This window comes from Pseudonaja textilis, chromosome 3 (genome assembly GCF_049901715.1).
Source record: "Pseudonaja textilis isolate UNSWEBS1 chromosome 3, rPseTex1.2, whole genome shotgun sequence".
NCBI classification, from domain to species: Eukaryota; Metazoa; Chordata; class Lepidosauria; order Squamata; family Elapidae; genus Pseudonaja; species Pseudonaja textilis.
In genome coordinates, this window is record NC_141992.1 from 40647379 (window position 1) to 40665143 (window position 17765).

Consider the following 17765-nt stretch of genomic DNA (forward strand, 5'->3'; position numbering starts at 1 on the left):
TCTCTCTCTCCCTCCCTCCCTCCCTCCCTCATTCTGCCTTACTCTGATACGCTAAGGAAGTCTAGCTTTCTATAAGCAGTTTTGTAGTAATTTGCCTTTTTTTCTTGCAAACACACCTACATTTCTTTCAACATTGGGTAACATATCCACATCTGAACTGCCAAAATCTAGACAATCCAGTGATCATAATTCTTCACTGCCATCTCCTGGCTATCCACATTTTTGCAGCTCACATCTGAATTACAGCAAACAACTCTTTGCTGCAGTTATCAGCCTAGCACCTTGAGCTTGCCCTTACTTGCAAGAAGCTGTGGCTAGCACATGAAATCACACTAGTCTAAAATCATTGTGAGAGAGAACAATTTAAATTGACAGAATATATCCTGTCTAATGGAACATGAATGAAGTATATTCATTTGTTAGGGTACATAACTTGTATTTCTTTTCCTTTAAAAAAAACCCCTAACTTCCTTTATTCTATATTATTCTATATTCTTACAGGAAATGGTTTTGGAAAAATTGTGGATATTTATCCCTGGAAATTATTTTGATAAAACTCATTATAATCCAGTATCTGAAAGATGGTCTCACATGATATAACAAAGAAACCATATAACAGATAATAAGTTGGAAGGGACCTTGTAGGTCATCTGGTCCAACCCCCCACCCAAGCGGGAGACCCTACACCATTTCTGACAAATGGCAGTCCAACCTCTTCTTGAAAGTCTCAAGTGATGGCGCTCCCACAACTTCCGAGGGCAAGCTGTTTCCATTGGTTGATTGTTCTCACTGTCCAAAAGTTTCTCCTTATTTCCAGGTTAAATCTCTCCTTGTTTCCATCCATTATTCCTTGTCTGGCCTACAGGTACTTTAGAAAATAGCTTGACCTCTTCCTCGCTGTGGCAGCCCCTCAAATATTGGAAGATGGCTATCATGTCTCCCCTGGTCCTTCTCTTTACTGGACTAGCCAAGCCCAGTTCCTGCAATTGTATATTTTATTATTGTTTTATTTATTATTTCATTGTATGTTTTAGCCTCCAGTCCCCTAATCATCCTGGTTGCTGTTCTCTGTATTTTTTCTAGAGTCTCAACATCTTTTTTATAATGTGGTGAACAAACCTGGATTCAGTACTCTAGCTGTGGACTTACTAAGACTTTATAGAGTGATATTGGTACTTCCCTTGAACTTGATTGTATCCTTCTGTTAATACAATTTAGGATTGCATTAGCTTTTTTGGCTGCTGCTGCATACTGCTGGCTCATATTTAACTCCAAGATCCCTCTCACAGTTACTGCTATTGAGCCTGGTTTCACCTAGTCTATATGTGTACTTTTGGTTTTTCCTGCCTAAGTGTAGGACTTTACTTTTCTCTACATTGAATTTCATTTTGTTAGATACAGGCCAGTGTTCTAGTCTGTCAAGATCCATTTGGATCTTGAGCCCATCTTCTTGGGTGTTAGCTATTCCTGCCAGCGTGGTATCATCTGCAAATTTGGTAAGTTCCCCTTCTATTCCCTTATCTAAGTCATAAATGAATCTTATGTCTTTTGGTGAATGGGCTCACTGCAGGATATTTTCTTTCAACCTCAAATTACCTGCTAGTAGCAGCAACATTAATGCTTGATATCGCTTATTAAAATATTCCTTTAAAAAAAAAAAATGTATCTGCTCAAAAATACAAATTTGTTTGCAGTACAAGCTGATGGACGAGACCAAAGTCTTATCTAGTGCAAAATTATTTTCTACATTTCCCATCCTATTACAAACTCAAATGACTGATATTAATCCAATATTCCCCAACAAGCAGTATTGCATAGAGAATAATAATGTTTATAGTTTTGAAATAAATATGCCAGCAAATTATTCACCATTAATTTTGTTTACTTATTCTGCCTTTCCTCAGGATTTCCAGTTAAAGCTTACATCACTCTCTACTCCAGGTGTTACTTTTACCAAGGCAATTCTGTGGTCCAGATAAAGCTAAAAGATTGTGACTTTCCCAGCATTACCCAATGAATTTCATTCATTGCAGGCAAAACTATATCACTTCTGTTGGTTCAAGGGCTACATTGATTATATATAACTGAAAGTGGCAAACATATTCAATGCCTATCTTCCACACACAACTCAAGCAACTTTCATGGCTAAAGTGGGACTCGAGCTCATGTTTTAATAATCATAATAGACTTAGTAGATTGAAAAGTATGGGATCAATATCCTCATGGCCTGTTGACCTTTTGTCCTTGACAATAACTAGAAACAAAACAAATTAAAAAAAATAAAAATATGAGGAAATCAAAATGAAAGCAAATATAATGGCCATCTCAAATAACTAAATGTAAATGGAAGAAAGTTGTGTGATGGTGAACCATATGATATAGATATTTTTTCTTATTTACAATTAGGTTCCTTTGAGTAATGAACTATAAAGTATTTTTTTCTTAATTCCGCTTTTGTTCAGAACACAATTAAGTTTCAAAAGTTACATTTTACATTAAGATCAACTCACTGGTATTGTTCAGATATGTTAGTTGTAAATTTCATCATCATCAGTGGTAAATATTGGATGCACAAAATATTTTTAAAAAAGAATTGTTAATATAAATCTTTTATGTAAACCTTTAAATGTAAGGGCTTTCAAACGTTGCTTGATAATTGCTTTTCAATTATTGGAAACCTTTGTACTGACAAATTTGGATGTGTTTCCCTTCAATCCTTAGCAAAAGAAAGTTTTAACTACAAGTTTAAGAACTTAAAAAAAGATAATAAACAGAAAACTTTGATTTTAGGAAATTACAAACGGACTAATGATCCAAGTAAATTTTAAACAAGACTTTGGAATTAACTATAAAGAATCCTTCACATTAGAGAAATGTCTTTGTGTTATATTTTAAACATACACATACACCACATATATAAAATGGCCACTAGAGGGAACTAAAGTTTACAATTAAACAAGAACACATAACTACACATACAATCACAAAATGGAGCAAAATATTCTAACATTGGACATATTGATATTTTTGAAAAATGGAAACAAAAGTTAGCATTAATAGTGTCAACAGAGATATATGCCTCTATAGAGAGACTATGTGAAAAAAATGTTATGGAAGAGGAGCAAGTTTTCCCTGACAAGACTGAGTTGAAAGTGGATTTACAAATGACAGGCTACAAGGTCGACATGGAACAAGATTGACATGGACATACAAAAAAACCCTGGATAATGTTTTAATAACCAAAAGTCACATACAAACAATAAACCAAGAGAGCGATTTGAATATTTTTCCTATATTAGATTTGCAAAAGTTTTGTTTTAAAGTTTTGAAGTACTTATGAGAAGAAAGAGAAGATGACAAAGAAAAAATGAAGAAATCAAGTACTATTACATTATTTGCATGGACTAAAGATTAAGATGACTAGAAGTAAAAAAAGGTAATATTACATTGGTTTATTTGTTGAAGATTAAAAGACATTTATATATTTCTTTTTTTTTTGCTTACATTCTTTTCTATTTGCTTTTTCCTTTTTCTGCACCTTCTACTCTTTTTCATTTTTTAGTTTGCATTAATTATAATTATAATTGTAATTAATATCTTTACTAAAATTACTATAAACATTTTCAAGTGATACTTTGAAATAATTTTAAAACTTTGAAAAATTTAAAAAATGTACTTTTTATGCCAAATGTTTAATTCCAGATGTGTTAACGATCAAGTACCTCCTATCAGTCCAAGCCAGAGGGTATCTTGCACTTATTCCTCTTTATGTGAGAAATTTACATAAGGAGTTGATGCAAAACTATGAAACTCTGCACGGTGTTACAACTTTTTTCTCCCAACTGTTCACTTTATGAAATTGTCATGTTTTGTTCTGATTGCAGATTAAGAGAAACAGCCATCTGGCTGCAGTTTAAGAGCAGACAAAATATTTATCATTAACCTGAGTTTTTCTAAGATAACTACATTTACCTAAATCAGAGGTCTTCAAACTTGGCAATTACCTAAATCAGAGGTCTCCAAACTTGGAATTCTGGGAGTTGAAGTCCACAAGTCTTAAAGTTGCCAAGTTTGGGGATCCCTGACATAAATTGTTCCTATTCCAGATTATAAATATCTATATTGCAATAATTGATAGTCTTAAATCCCAAGAAACAGAACTGGATTTGGGGTCTATATATAACAGCATAGTGAATCTCAAGATCAGTTTGGTAATATTCTCTTCTATAGGTTATATTCATGTTTTTCAAACTTGGTAAATTTAAGTTCTGAGGACTTCAATTCCCACACATCTTAAAGTTGCAAAGTTTGAAAAATTCTAACTCACATATCCAGAAAAGAAAAATGCAGAGGCAGCGAACAGACAGATTGTGATTAATCTTGGTTTAGATTGTCCACATTAAAACATTTCCGTAAGAAATAATCCATGAGTTCTGGAACCCAGTCTCGCAAAAGTGTGGGGATCTTTGTAAAAAGATATTTATAATAAATCTCCCGCTGACGTAGGATGCCCCCTTTAATGATTTCTAGGGCACATTCTTCTTTTGGTGCAGGTGAAGGAGTGAATGTACCAGATACCGCTTTCATTGCATTTTCTAAGAGCAGAAAAAAAGAAAGTATTCATGGCTGAGGAATCAGATCACTACAAATCATCTTGTATTGAACTGTTCTTACACAACCCCCTCCCCCATTCTCAAACATATTATACCTTGAGTAAACAGATAAGAAATTATAATTTTGGTAATACAAAAAAAAATACATTTTTTCCATATTGAGACTCCTTGTTTCTTTCAAATAATGTCTCATGAATTTTGCAAGTGTGGGTTATGTCTAATGTATCCTTCCACTTCCTGCAAAACAAGCCCAAGCAACAGCAGTCCTATGAAGCTCTAATGAATTGTGCAATAGTTAGTGCAAATATTATCTAAGTGTTGGATATTCAAAGTTCAGAACAGGATTTCTAGAATTCTAGAAATGATGGAAGCAGAAAAACACACTCTTATTTTCAGCTAGATAATTGTCAATTCAAATTTGCACGTGTGTGTGAGAGAGAATAAAATGTTAATTGTAAATTAGTAATGATTTCACACTATATATATTTCATGCAGTAAAGTGTATCCTGCAATGGATTATCCTGCAATGGGTTATACTGAATGATCTTTTGTCACCAAAATAATTCAGATAGAAAGATGTTTTGCTTATAATCAAGGTCTGAAAACATAATCTTAAAAATTGTCCTTTTTTCAGTACTCATTGAACTGATTTAAACATTGTTATTTAGGAGTCTACAGTAGGAGTAGTCTAGTAATTACCATCCTTGATAATGCCCAATGTGCTGAAGATTCATTACATGCAAACCTAAGGGAGGGAATTTTCAATTCAAATATTCCTTTTATGAAGTTCCCAACCTATTCATGCTATGATTGTCTGAGTTATAGCCATCAGGTCTAAGCACTGGTCAAAGTTACATGTCATTTTTTGTTCAATATCCACACAGAATATTTCTAGGTTTTAATTATATAATGTTGTATGCTTTGTTAATATATGTTGTTAGATCCTTAGGATTATTTTTAATAAAAACCAGATAAGGAAGGAAGGGAAGAAGGAAGGGAAGAAGGGAAGGAGGGAGGGTGTGGATTTCTGTAGCAATTACTAAAACTGATACAGGTACCTCAACATATGACCACAATTGAGCCCAAAATTTCTGTTGCTAAGCAAGACAGTTGTTAAGTAAATTTGCCTGATTTTAATACCTTTCTTGCCATAATTGTTAAGCGAATAATTGCAGTTTTTAAGTTAGCAATATGGTTGTTAAGTGAGTCTTGCTTCCCCATTGACTTTTGATCCCTGCAAAAGGGGATCACATGATCTCCAGATACTGCAACTGTCATAAATATGCATCAGTTGCCAATTTTATCAGTTGAATTTTGATCATGTAATCATGGGGATGCTGCAACGGTCATAAGTGTGAAAAATGATCATAACTTTTTTACTTTTTTACTCCTGCTGTAATTTTAAACAGTCATTAAATGAATGGTTGTAAGTCAAGGACTACCTGCACATACATAGCAGCTATGTAAATCTAAAAATCATTTAAAAGGAACATTTATAAAAGATGCATCTATGGGGAAAAAGTTTGGGAATGCTTACATATAAATACGTCTGGAAAGTTATGAATTAGAAATAAATGTATTTTTTGTTAATTTAAAAAAAATGTTGGAAGATCAAAATGGGTTGTAATAATCCTCAGTGTTGAGGTAATTCCACGTTAGGAGAATGAGCGCATACAGGGAGACGTAGTGAGAGTAGTGAAGAATAACACACACACAGCACATAGATATACTGTACAGTAAATGTAGGCTTTTACTTCCAATAAACTTTTAAGCAAAGTCCAAGATAAGCAGTTCAAGTCATTCATAGATAAAGCAGTCAGTTTTCAGTTCAGGGATAATCCAAATATCAAAGTCCAGTATCAAAAGCAGTTCAGTAACAGACTTACATCAAATCCAAGAATAGCAGTCAATACAGGAACGGCAACACTCTCCAGAAAAGGACAACAGAAACTCACTGAGACTAAACAACCCAGGTTTCTGGGTCCATCTTATGGCCATTTCCGGAACTACACCCAATTACAGTTTTATCATTCTCTTAAAGATATAGTATTAAAATGCCTATCCTAGTTTATATATTTCCAACCCAAATAACTGTTAGGTGACTTACATTCCTAACATTCTCCCCTTTCAGTAGGACAATATATACAACCTTACATTCTAAGTCCGTAATCCTCACAGCAAGCCTTATGCTTTATAGAGTCTTGGGCCTTTGTAAAATGATCTGCTATATTGTTTTCTGACATACAGTATTCTAGCTTAATCATCTTACTTTGCACACATTGTCTCACATTTAAATATTTTAAATCTGTGTGTTTCATTCTTGTTTTAACAGCAATATTTGAAGCCATCTGTATTGCTGATTGGTTATCTTCATAAACAACAATAGGATCTTTTATATCAATTCCCATATCAATTAATAATTGCTTATACAAAACTAAATCTGGACATAATAAAGACAAACATGAGAATTCAGCCTCCATTGTTGACAAACTTAGATGTTTCTGTCTAAGAGACCTCCATCCAATCAATGCTTTTCCCAATAATACTGCAGTACCCGATGTAGATTTTCGTGTATTTATGGCTGTAGCAAAACTTGCATCAGCATATGCGGTTAAATTCAGTTCATCTTTAGGCTCCAAATACAATGCATAATGCATTGTTTGTTTCAGATATCCTAACACATGCTTAGCAGCTTACCAGTGCCTTTCAGTTGGCTCAGAGTTAAATCTCGCTAATTGATTAACACAGTATGCAATATCTGGCCTTGACCAATTACTGAGATAAGATAAACTACCAATCAAGGACTGATAAATGTTCTTATCAAAACTAGAACTTTAGGGATAATCCAAATATCAAAGTCCAGTATCAAAAACAGTTCAGTAGCAGACTTACATCAAATCCAAGAATAACAGTCAATACAGGAAGGGCAACACTCTCCAGAAAAGGACAACAGAAACTCACTGAGACTAAACAAACCAGATTTCTGGCTCCATCTTATGGCCATTTGTGGAACCACACCCAATTACAGTTTTATCATTCTCTTAAAGATATAGTATTAAAATGTCTATCCTAGTTTATATATTTCCAACCCAAATAACTGTTAGGTGACTTACATTCCTAACACTCAGTACTGCAGATACCAATATGGATTTATATTATATATTCTTAAATATTGGATGGATAGTATACATTCTTCAATTCAACATAACTGAAAGTCTCAGGCTACAGAAAGACTAGACTCTAATATCCAGAAAAAGCAAAGGAGGATATACTAGAGTTGGCTGATAAATCTAACTGTTTTGCTAAAATGATTCTTCATCATTAAATGAAAGCTTATATGGTCTTTTCCTAATGGTTGGCAGATCTTATTTATTAGGCCTTCCAACATATGATCTACTTTTCTAATGTGACTAATCCTTATTTGAGAACTAAGGTAACATTTTAAAAAATGAACTAATATTTAATGATTTTACAATCTATGATGATTTGTCAATTTTGTGTTCTTCATGATGGCTGGAGAGTACTGGGAGTTCTAGTGTCAACCAGGTTTATAGGGGATCAAATAGTCCTTTAAGGCTATTTCATAATGATTTTGAATTCTAGAAAATGTCTAAGCTTGGCCAGCATCAGCCTGACAAGAAAGTCCAGTATCTTAAAAAAATGAGATGTGGAAATCAGAATTGTACCCGTGTTGATGAGTCCAAGGATGCAGAGCGTGATGGAAACATTGATGTTCTGCATAACAAATTCTTGCCTCAAAGAGTTGAAAAATCCCTCTAGTGCAAACTTGGTTGCAGAATAAGGAACAGTCATCGGGAAGCCAATTTTGCCTAGAAATTCCACAATTAGAATGATAAATATAATTTATACTATGCCATGAATAATAATGTTAGAGATATATGAGGTACGTTTTTCTCCTCCCTGATTCTCTATTCTATTCTAGATTCTATTCTATTCTAGATTCTATTCAAAATAAACATCCTTCTATGTTGAAAGATGATTTAAATAAAAAAATAAGGTACTGTTTATCTTTAATTAAAACTCACTTTTGATTCCTTATCCTAACCATGCCCCAAACTCATAGTGACAGAAGCCTACTTTCCTTGAGAGATTGTTTTTTTAAATACTTTGAACTGAGATGCAAAGAAAACATTTCCTTTCCATTTCTGACTTTTGTTTCTTTAGGTGACTTAGTAAGCCTGCCTTTCCTTGCTTTCCATTATAGAGCTCAACTAGTTCTGGCATGAACTTTTAAAAAAGTTGTTCATTTTTAAAAGCCCTTGATGATCATGAAGTAACCCTCAGTAACCTGGATTATTCTGATTTTATGTACTAGACATACTTTCAAAAAGTGAAACATTTATGATAGATATGTATCAAAAACAGAGGGAAAAGATTAATAAAAAGTCTACAAACTCTATTGAACACAGGATACTTAAGTATGCATCTGCCAACAAACAATATATGCCAGAGTCTATTTTGTGAAAAAAAAATCTAACCCTTATTATGCTTCAAAGAACAAGCCTATAGAAGCTTCAGAAATCATTTCTTCCTCTAATATGAAATGCCTAAACTGCAAAAATGCATTGAAATTGTGATTTGATCACCCCACAGGATAATTATGCATATTAGAAAAGGAAGATAGAGTACACATAAATGTAGTCAGTTAAACTTGAAGTCATATGAGTGTAACAGTCAAATCATAATTCTGATAACAGGAAAATCAATAACATTTGTAAAAGCTTTAAGATTCCAAAATTGCTGTACACTGAATTAATGCTCACCTGCCAAAGATGAAACAACTACTATGTTTCCTCCACTAATCTTAAGCATGGGAAGAGCTGAAACTGACATCGTTACATAGCTTAGGAAATTGATGTTCAGAAGTTTTTGCACATGTTCAATGTCCCTATTGAAATAATGGAAGTAGGAGTTGCCAATATGATTCAGAATCAGCATATCTAGACTTCCTATAAAGAGAAGGTTATACTAGGTTAGTAGATGAAGGCAAAATATCAATATGATCAAATATTTTGGCTGCAGTATTGGGCAACTACGTTCTTTGAGCTGGCCTTACTTTATGTTGCCTTAGAAGATTTCAGGACAAAGTCCCAGTTAATTCCTCATACTTTTCTGCAATTATCTTACTTATTTGATAATCCTAAATGCATTGTGATACTCATTTATAAAGCAGTTCTTGAGCGTATTGTATACAAAACACAAAAGGGATAAAACAGACCCCCCGCCCCAGTCCATGGACCAGCATTGGTCTGCTGCATGCCAGCAACTGGGCTGTGCAAACAAGGGAAGCTCCATTCATGGGATGCAGACAACATGCAAAACCACGCCCCTTTGGTCTAAGGAAAACCTTTTCTCCATGGAACCGGTCCCTGGTGCCCAAAATAATACATGAACCACACAAATAGTTGAGAGATCCTATTAAAATGGAAATAAATCAATAAATGAATGGTTCATTTGCAAATTGATTATCTTCATTAGAGCAATTCATTTTAACCATCTGCTAACAACATTTGAAACTCACCTAAGGGTCACTACTGAATATAAAATACTCAAGTAGTAGAGGGGAAAGCAAAACATTTTCCTTCTAGGATGCTGTGAAAGATTAGGGCTGAGAATAAATTTGGAGGATTGTTTTCTCAGATTTAGTATGAACAAGGACTTTTCAATATTCGTTCAAGTTTCCTTGTAACAAAGTAGGAGTCCCAGTATAACGTTAATAGAATACTATTTAGTCCACACATTTAGTCCATGGGAGTACAGAAAAACAGTCGCAGATGTTTTTTATTTTCTATTTTTGAGAATGATCTCCAAGATTGTTATTGTACTAAATGTAGATTCTCTTTATTTCTAAAATATTCTATCTTATGGTAATGATAAGGTACTAGAATTCAACAATGCTCAAGATGAGGTGTTAATTTATGAATTTTGTATCATTGAAAAAGGGAAAGCTGTGATGGGGGCACAGACAAGGACAAATAAATTAATCTGAGATTAAGGTAAGGTTCAGGTGAGTCTGTCAGCCAAGGCAGGAGTTACCAAATCACAAAAGCTTCTGTGAAATTAATTGTACATCTTAGCAACTGAGGGCACTTGGGTTTATTTAGTGCCAGGAAGATCGAAAGTCTTGTTTCAAGCTTTACTGAGAATCAAAAGCAAATGTTCATATTTTTATATAATGTTATATTTTAATATAATAACTAAAATGAAATGTAAATTTAGCAAACCTAGCAAACTAGAAAGTAAAAATTTGCCTTAGTGCACTTAATTTTTAAGAAAAAAATATTCCATGCTTATCTCTTAAATATCTTTCCATTTAGAAGATCCAAAGCTTCAATAAAAGTCTAGTAATAATTGGTCAATTATTTTATTTTCCATTCTTATAGTAAGGTGTATAATTGATAACAGATTTAAAATTAGTTAAGGTGCAAAAAATAAACTGCAACTTAAGCATGCATGCTGTAAATAAATATGTGTAACTTTTTACTTCTGGGATTGGTAAAGTAAGATATTTTAGGGAAATAAAGCTCCCCATCATTTCTCTCATTATACTAAAATCTGATATTCAAATCCATTTAAGGGCAGATAAAGGGTAGTACTTACTTATTAAGACACATGCTTTTTTTCTTTTTACAACCCTGTAATCCCTTAATTCAGAACAGAGTCAGAGCCACTGAATGGAGCTGGTTGTTTGCCCTTCCTGGCACCTATGCAGAGTTTGCAGTAGATATTTTCTCTTTGCACTGTGTGAGAAAGACATCTGTCTCTACTTAGGATTGAACTCTCAATCTTCTGAATGGGAAGAAAGGATCTTCACCACTAGGCCGACACACCACTCTAATAACACACATTATTAATTTATAGAATTCCCAAGACACAAAGCTGCATTGTTCCAAGTGCTTAAATAAAATAATGTGAGTCTACTGATACCTTTTGATGTTGAGAAGATGAGGAACAGAAGACAAAGATCCTAGCATCTTTGAAAGAAAGATGTTGTCCTGCTTCTGAGATAGTGGTAGAAAGAGAACAGGAGGACACACACACCACTCCCCAAACCCATGGGCCAGGAAGAATTAAGAGCAGAAGAACTTAAGCCACATTTCTGATAAAAAGTGCAGAGCTGCATCTGAAAACAACAGTGCACTGCTGTTATATAGCTGTACAATATGCTGGGCAGTGAAGGAATGTAGCTCTAACCTTGAAATAAGGAAAGATTGAACAAGCCATTAAAGGGGATTGGGAGTTGCTGAAAAGATTACACACTCCTGAAAAAGAGAAAAGTGTGAGAAGGAAACTCAAAATAAATCTGCTTTGATTTTGTTTGGACCAGAAAAGCAAACTTTCAAGATTCTGTTACTCTATTCTAACACAATAAAGAACATTCCTGGAATCCTGGCTATGCCAGCTTCTTCACTGACCCACCTTAAAGTGATGCCATCAGTCTTGAAAGCCTGTCCAAATTGATTTAATCCTTATGGTCACCATTAAAAAAGATTCTATTTTACAACTTGGAATGGACTTAACTTCATCTGTAAATTGGACATATACCTATGTTTTGGATTTGATCATGTTAATGATCATGTTTTATTTCTAGCTAGCACACTGATGCTTTACTTAGCTGGAATGTACCTGGGTTTTGGACCTCGAAGGAGCACTGAAAAGACAAAGGCAAGGAGGATAGCTCAATCAATAATTATTAACCATGATGATTATATGATTAATCTCTGAACCACTAAATATACATTACATAAGTCCACTGTCTTCACATTCTAATCCATAGTTCTGTGCTTCTGGAAGCATCTAGTTAGTTAGAAATAGGATGCTGGAACTATCTCATGTTCTAATAAGGTCAACATACCCCATACTTCCTCTGCTTTCTTCACCACTTCTTGAGCAAATTTCATATCTTCCATACTGCCATTAATGTACCTGGCAGATGCTGCACCCAACTCTAAACAATGAGCAACCACCTAAAGCAAATAGAAAAGTAAATTTAGTAGATATTCCATGACCTTTTATACTCTTTGCACTTGGATTTCTTAAATCAAATATCTGCAAAGAAGCAACCGAACAATCCAGTTTAAGAGGATATTTTGACAGCACATTTTAAATCTACTTATTGGATCAACATTATCAGTGGGGAATTTCCACTGGAAAAACCACCTCATTAACAATTTCAGCTGAAAGCATTTTCAGCTTTTTCATGTACAAACCCCCCTCCCCCACAAAAAACATTTATTAAAAAAAACATTTTAAATATTGAGTTTGCAGCACTTCCTTTGGTAGTCATGCTAGACTTATAATTCTAAAATAAAACATTTGAAACCATATTCTGTAAAAAACCAACATATTTTTCCTTAAATTCAGGTATCATAAAAAATAAACTATATGTAATATATCATTTGCAACATTTGCTGAATTGATGTATTGATCTTCGTTACAAAGAGATTGATATCCCAAAATAAACTATGTTATTGGCTAAATATACTAAAGATTGGGACTTAGTGATTAATTTCAAAGTCTCACCTGGAAATGTTCCCACTTGCCATTGACACAGGTTTCTTAGAAAGCACAACAAAACCTGTGAATTTTCTGATAGATATGGAGAAGGATGGGATAGATTTCATCTGAAAGTCTGCTTGCCTTGCTTTAACTAAAGCCAACAGTAAACAGTGAGTTGAAAAAAAATTTTTTTCTTTAAATGATCAGATTCTCTCTCTTTGTCTCTGTCTCTCTGTGTGTCTGTGTCTATCTATTGAGATCAGCAATGATCATGCAAGGGAAAGACAATATACTTTCCATTAATCAGTCTCCTCCTGTTACTTCTATCTTTACTATAGCTTTATTAACACTCCTATATCTTTGTCAGAAATTCTTTATTTCTCAGTGCTATTATTTTCACCCACCCTAATCAGTCATTTTAAAAACATCAGCCTTCACCAAGTTCATGTACTCACAATGGATTGACTGGGAATTATTAAAGTTAAAATCCAACACTTTGGATAGCAGAAAAGTATAGTCTCTCTGTATCAGTGTATCTACTGTATCTGTCTGTCTATGTCTGTCTACATCTGTCTGTCTACATCTCTCTCTTTCTCTCTCTCTCCCTCTCTCTCCCTCCATCTCTCCCTCTTTCCTACATGTTCAAAAACCTATTCAGATCCTTTCTTTGTGCTACTCTTGAATCAGTGGAAAAGGATAACAACACGAAATTTACTGGGCCCTTTGCCGTTCACTATGCAGCTTCTGTGACCACTGCTCTGATTCACACTCTGCTGTCCCGCACCAAGATATGCAACAAATGATAAGCAGAAAGACAGGCTGAATTCTCCAACTTCCATTGGTCTCCCTCTTCAGCATATCACTACCTGGAAGGCAAATTTACCTATCATGATGACAGTAGGAATACTGTTTGAGTCATCAATCAGGTCTAGCCACCTTCCTGTGCCTCACCTGCTATATCTCATTTTAAAAGTTAAATACAAGTTGATAAATAAATTAATAAAGTTTAAAAAAGAGAGACAGATCTGACTCATGAAGTAATCTGAATCACAGCAGTACTTTGGATTATGATGTATCTTCCCATCCTTTTCTTTCTTCATAACATAACAAATGCCAACTAATTCAGGTCCCTTCTTTGTACCAAAATAAAATGCCATCCACCTAATCTTGAATCAGCAGAAAAGGATACATTTTTTTCGAAAATATCCACTACATTTTTATCAGGTACATGACAGGAGATACAATCACTCAGACACACATACTTAAAGATGTGCAAGCATACTCACATGCTGCTGATAATAAACTATAAAACCAGGGATCCACAATTTAAAAATGTAAATCTTTCCCAAATCTTAATATTTACCACACTCCTTATGATTATGATTATGATTATTTATTTATTTATTTATTTGATGTGTTTGTGACTTTATCCATTGGACCAGCCCATTGGACCAGGCTGTCACCCCTGCTTTCCAATTTCACAGCAAGAGATCAAATGGCATTTTACCTCAGGTAGAGAAGGAACTGTTCCAGAGAACTTTCCCTAACTCTCTCTACTAGATGAAACAGTTCTCTTTCTATATCCCTGGGATTTGAAAGTGTAATATAGTTTAGCCCCATTAATCAGCCAAAGAAGGAAAAATGCCTTTAAGAGTCACCTATGAATGGTGGCAGTTACCTCCTTTCTTCTTTCTGGCTCTGAAGAGTTAATCTTCATTCTCAGTTTGAGGGAGCGTTGTTTTTGTCTCTCTCTTAACTCTTTCAATGTATGAAACCTTGTGAGTGGAATTATATAGTGGAATAAATCAGTATTTAATATTTACTTGCTGGAGCAGAGCTTCTGTCCGTGCAGTAATCAGGAGATGGGAACCCATCCGTGCTAGGTGATATGCTATCTGCTCACCAATTCCAGTGCTTGCCCCAGTAACAATCACTCGCTTCCCTTTCAACATTTCTAGAGAATAATATGCAAGAAACACATTTTATAAAGCTGACATTAAATAGCTTCCCATTCCACCATATAAATGCCTAACAAGTAAAAATTGTAAGAGGATACCCAGCAATTCCTGCTCTCAAATCAGTTGTTAGTCATAGCAATCCAATTCACAAGAAAGCAACAGAAACAAGAACTAGCATTCCAGAGGACCATAAAAAATAATTTTAATCCCCCACTCTGTCTTTCTCCTTTCTGCAATACAATTAAACATTAATTTTTACCCATTTCATGCATTCCAGGTACAAAAGCTTTTAGAACAATCATACGATTTTTCCCCCAGGAACTTTTCACAAACAAAAATCCCTTTTGAACAGATAGAATATCAAAAGCCTTCCAATAACAATAATAATTCACACACACCCCCAGCATATTTCCCATCTTACCTGCTTGCTGAGAAAAAAAAAATCTTCTTGCCTGTGGCTTGATAACTTGTAAAAGCTTCCAAGCAAAGTCACCCATGACCAACAATGCACTCTGATCCAGTTTGTGTGTTTTTAAAAACAAGGCTCCCTTCTTTTCTCCCACTTCTCTTTTTAATTAAAAAAAATGTCTTTATTTAAAATAACTTACCAGGTTTAAATTCTTCCTTTCCTGAATAAAAATAAATGGCCAATACCATTCCTACCAAAGGAATCAAAATCTTTTGCCACAGATTCATCCCACTGTAGTCAGAAAATAATCATGCATGAGAAACAGAGGGTTAAAAGGGAAAAGGGAAAAGAGCAGGAACAATGTTAATGCTGCAAAAAGCTGCTAGTATGGAGACAGTAACTTTCCTAAAAATGGAGCTTTCAGACAATTTCAGAGCATTTATGCCAATGGTTCCATTACTGCAAGTCTCCTTTTTTTGTCGATAAATCAACCATAGTTGACAGTGTCACTATGGATTCTGGCTGTCGCATTTCATATTTCCTGTCCTTTGGTTTGAAATAGAGAATTTTGCATAACATCCTGAAAGAGGTGTGTCTTTACTGAAAAGCTTCAAATTTCAACTCAGAGAGTTAGCAGCCAATTGCAGGTGGGCTTTGACTTTCTTTGTTTCTTAAAATCATTTGTAAATGTTTTCTAGACACAAACGCCATATGAAGCAGGAGGGTTGTGTACAACCAGATTATGTCTGTTGCTCCCAAATGTTTGCAGAATAATTACAACACAGAAGTGGAGTATAATACATGAAGAATATACAGCAGTTTGATAGAAATGAATTGAGACACGTGCTGTTTGTGGATTAGATCTGTTTTGAACATCTATACAACTTTGCCAACTTGTCCTACCTATAGTACTTGACAATGAGTATCTAAAAATGCTTGGTGCCTACTATATTTAGTATATTCCATAGTCTTTCTAATATGCTTCTTTGTTTGTTCCCCTTAACTCATAAGAACTTTAACAACTAAACTGCTTCTGCTTATGGAAAAATTTTAAGACAGAGCTATGTTAATATGGTATGCCATGGTATTCAGTTCTTCTGAGTGCTAGAGAAATCAATTAGAAACAGGGACATCCACAGGAAAATAGGCATTGGCTTCAAAATTGTGGAAGCCTGTCTCTTTTTAATTTGAGTCACATGTACTGTATGCATGTGAGAAAGACTGGAGCTTTGATTGTTGAGCTGTATCTGCTATTTCAAAGACCCTCACTACAATGTCTCTGAAAAAAATGCCACAATTGAATGCAAACTCAATCTTTATATCTTTTTTTAAAGATATAAGTCTTTTGCTAAGTCAAAGTGCCAATTATCCTCACTTGAGTTGGCAGAAATTATACTAACATGGTGATCCCATTGCCAATCCTTATCATGCCTCACCTGACTTCTTCCAAGGAAATGCCTGACAAGGCTTAATGGGTTTTATACCTCTTGAGGCTCCCACTGGATGCTGTCAGAATTATTTTAAAACCAGTTCAGTCAAGCACAACTTTAAACTGTTTCTGTCGGTGGTTGAGGAAAATTCAATGCAGCCACAGAAACCTGGGAGTCATACATAGATTTGACTGTTTCCTGGAGGAGAACAATCTGGTAGACCTAACGAGCAGCCAGCTAAGGATGCTGTTCTTAAACTTCTGTGGCAAACAAATGTTTGACTCTGCTACCACTCTTCTAGTCCCTCAGACTCTCCCTCCTGTTTCTGGGAGGGAGTTAATGGCTAAGCTAAAAAACCATTATGCTCCAACACCCTCACAAATTGCCTGCTGGCATGCTTTTCCACCACTGAGACCAAGCAGAAGGCGAATTGGTGAATGAATATATGGCGGGACATCAAGTGGCTGCCCTACCCTGCGACTTTAAGAATTAGATGATGTCCTACTTGACCAGCTGGTGAGCAGGCTAGGGGACCTACATATTCAGCGCAGACTGCTAGTCAAAAAAGATTTGACATTTCAATCAGCTCTAGACGAAGCATGTATCGCGGAGCTGTCAAATAGGTCAACTGTTGAGATTCATGGCACTAGCAGCCCAACTGCTGGAAGAAAAGCCATAGCTGTCCATCATGAAGAAGCCTCTGATGAAGACGAGTGAGGATGATATACATTGGCTGAAACAGTGTCAGGTAACAAATGGCCAATCAGCAAAACCTCTCAGGGACAAACATATATTGCGTGCAGAGGTAATCATCTGTGAGCAGCCTACAGGTTTA

At 34.9% G+C, this 17765-nt stretch overlaps 1 protein-coding gene across 1 annotated transcript; it reads right to left on the bottom strand.

The window, feature by feature from the left end:
• Positions 1-3216: 3216 nt before the first annotated feature.
• On the bottom strand, positions 3217-16050 carry HSD11B1 (hydroxysteroid 11-beta dehydrogenase 1). Its single transcript, XM_087929340.1, has 6 exons — positions 15700-16050; positions 14957-15087; positions 12490-12601; positions 9398-9583; positions 8300-8443; positions 3217-4595 (listed from the first exon to the last, which is right to left on the bottom strand). The coding sequence occupies exons 1-6, from the start codon at positions 15785-15787 to the stop codon at positions 4375-4377; spliced, it is 882 nt and encodes a 293-aa protein (XP_087785466.1). The 5' UTR covers positions 15788-16050; the 3' UTR covers positions 3217-4374.
• Between the last annotated feature and the right edge of the window lie 1715 nt (positions 16051-17765).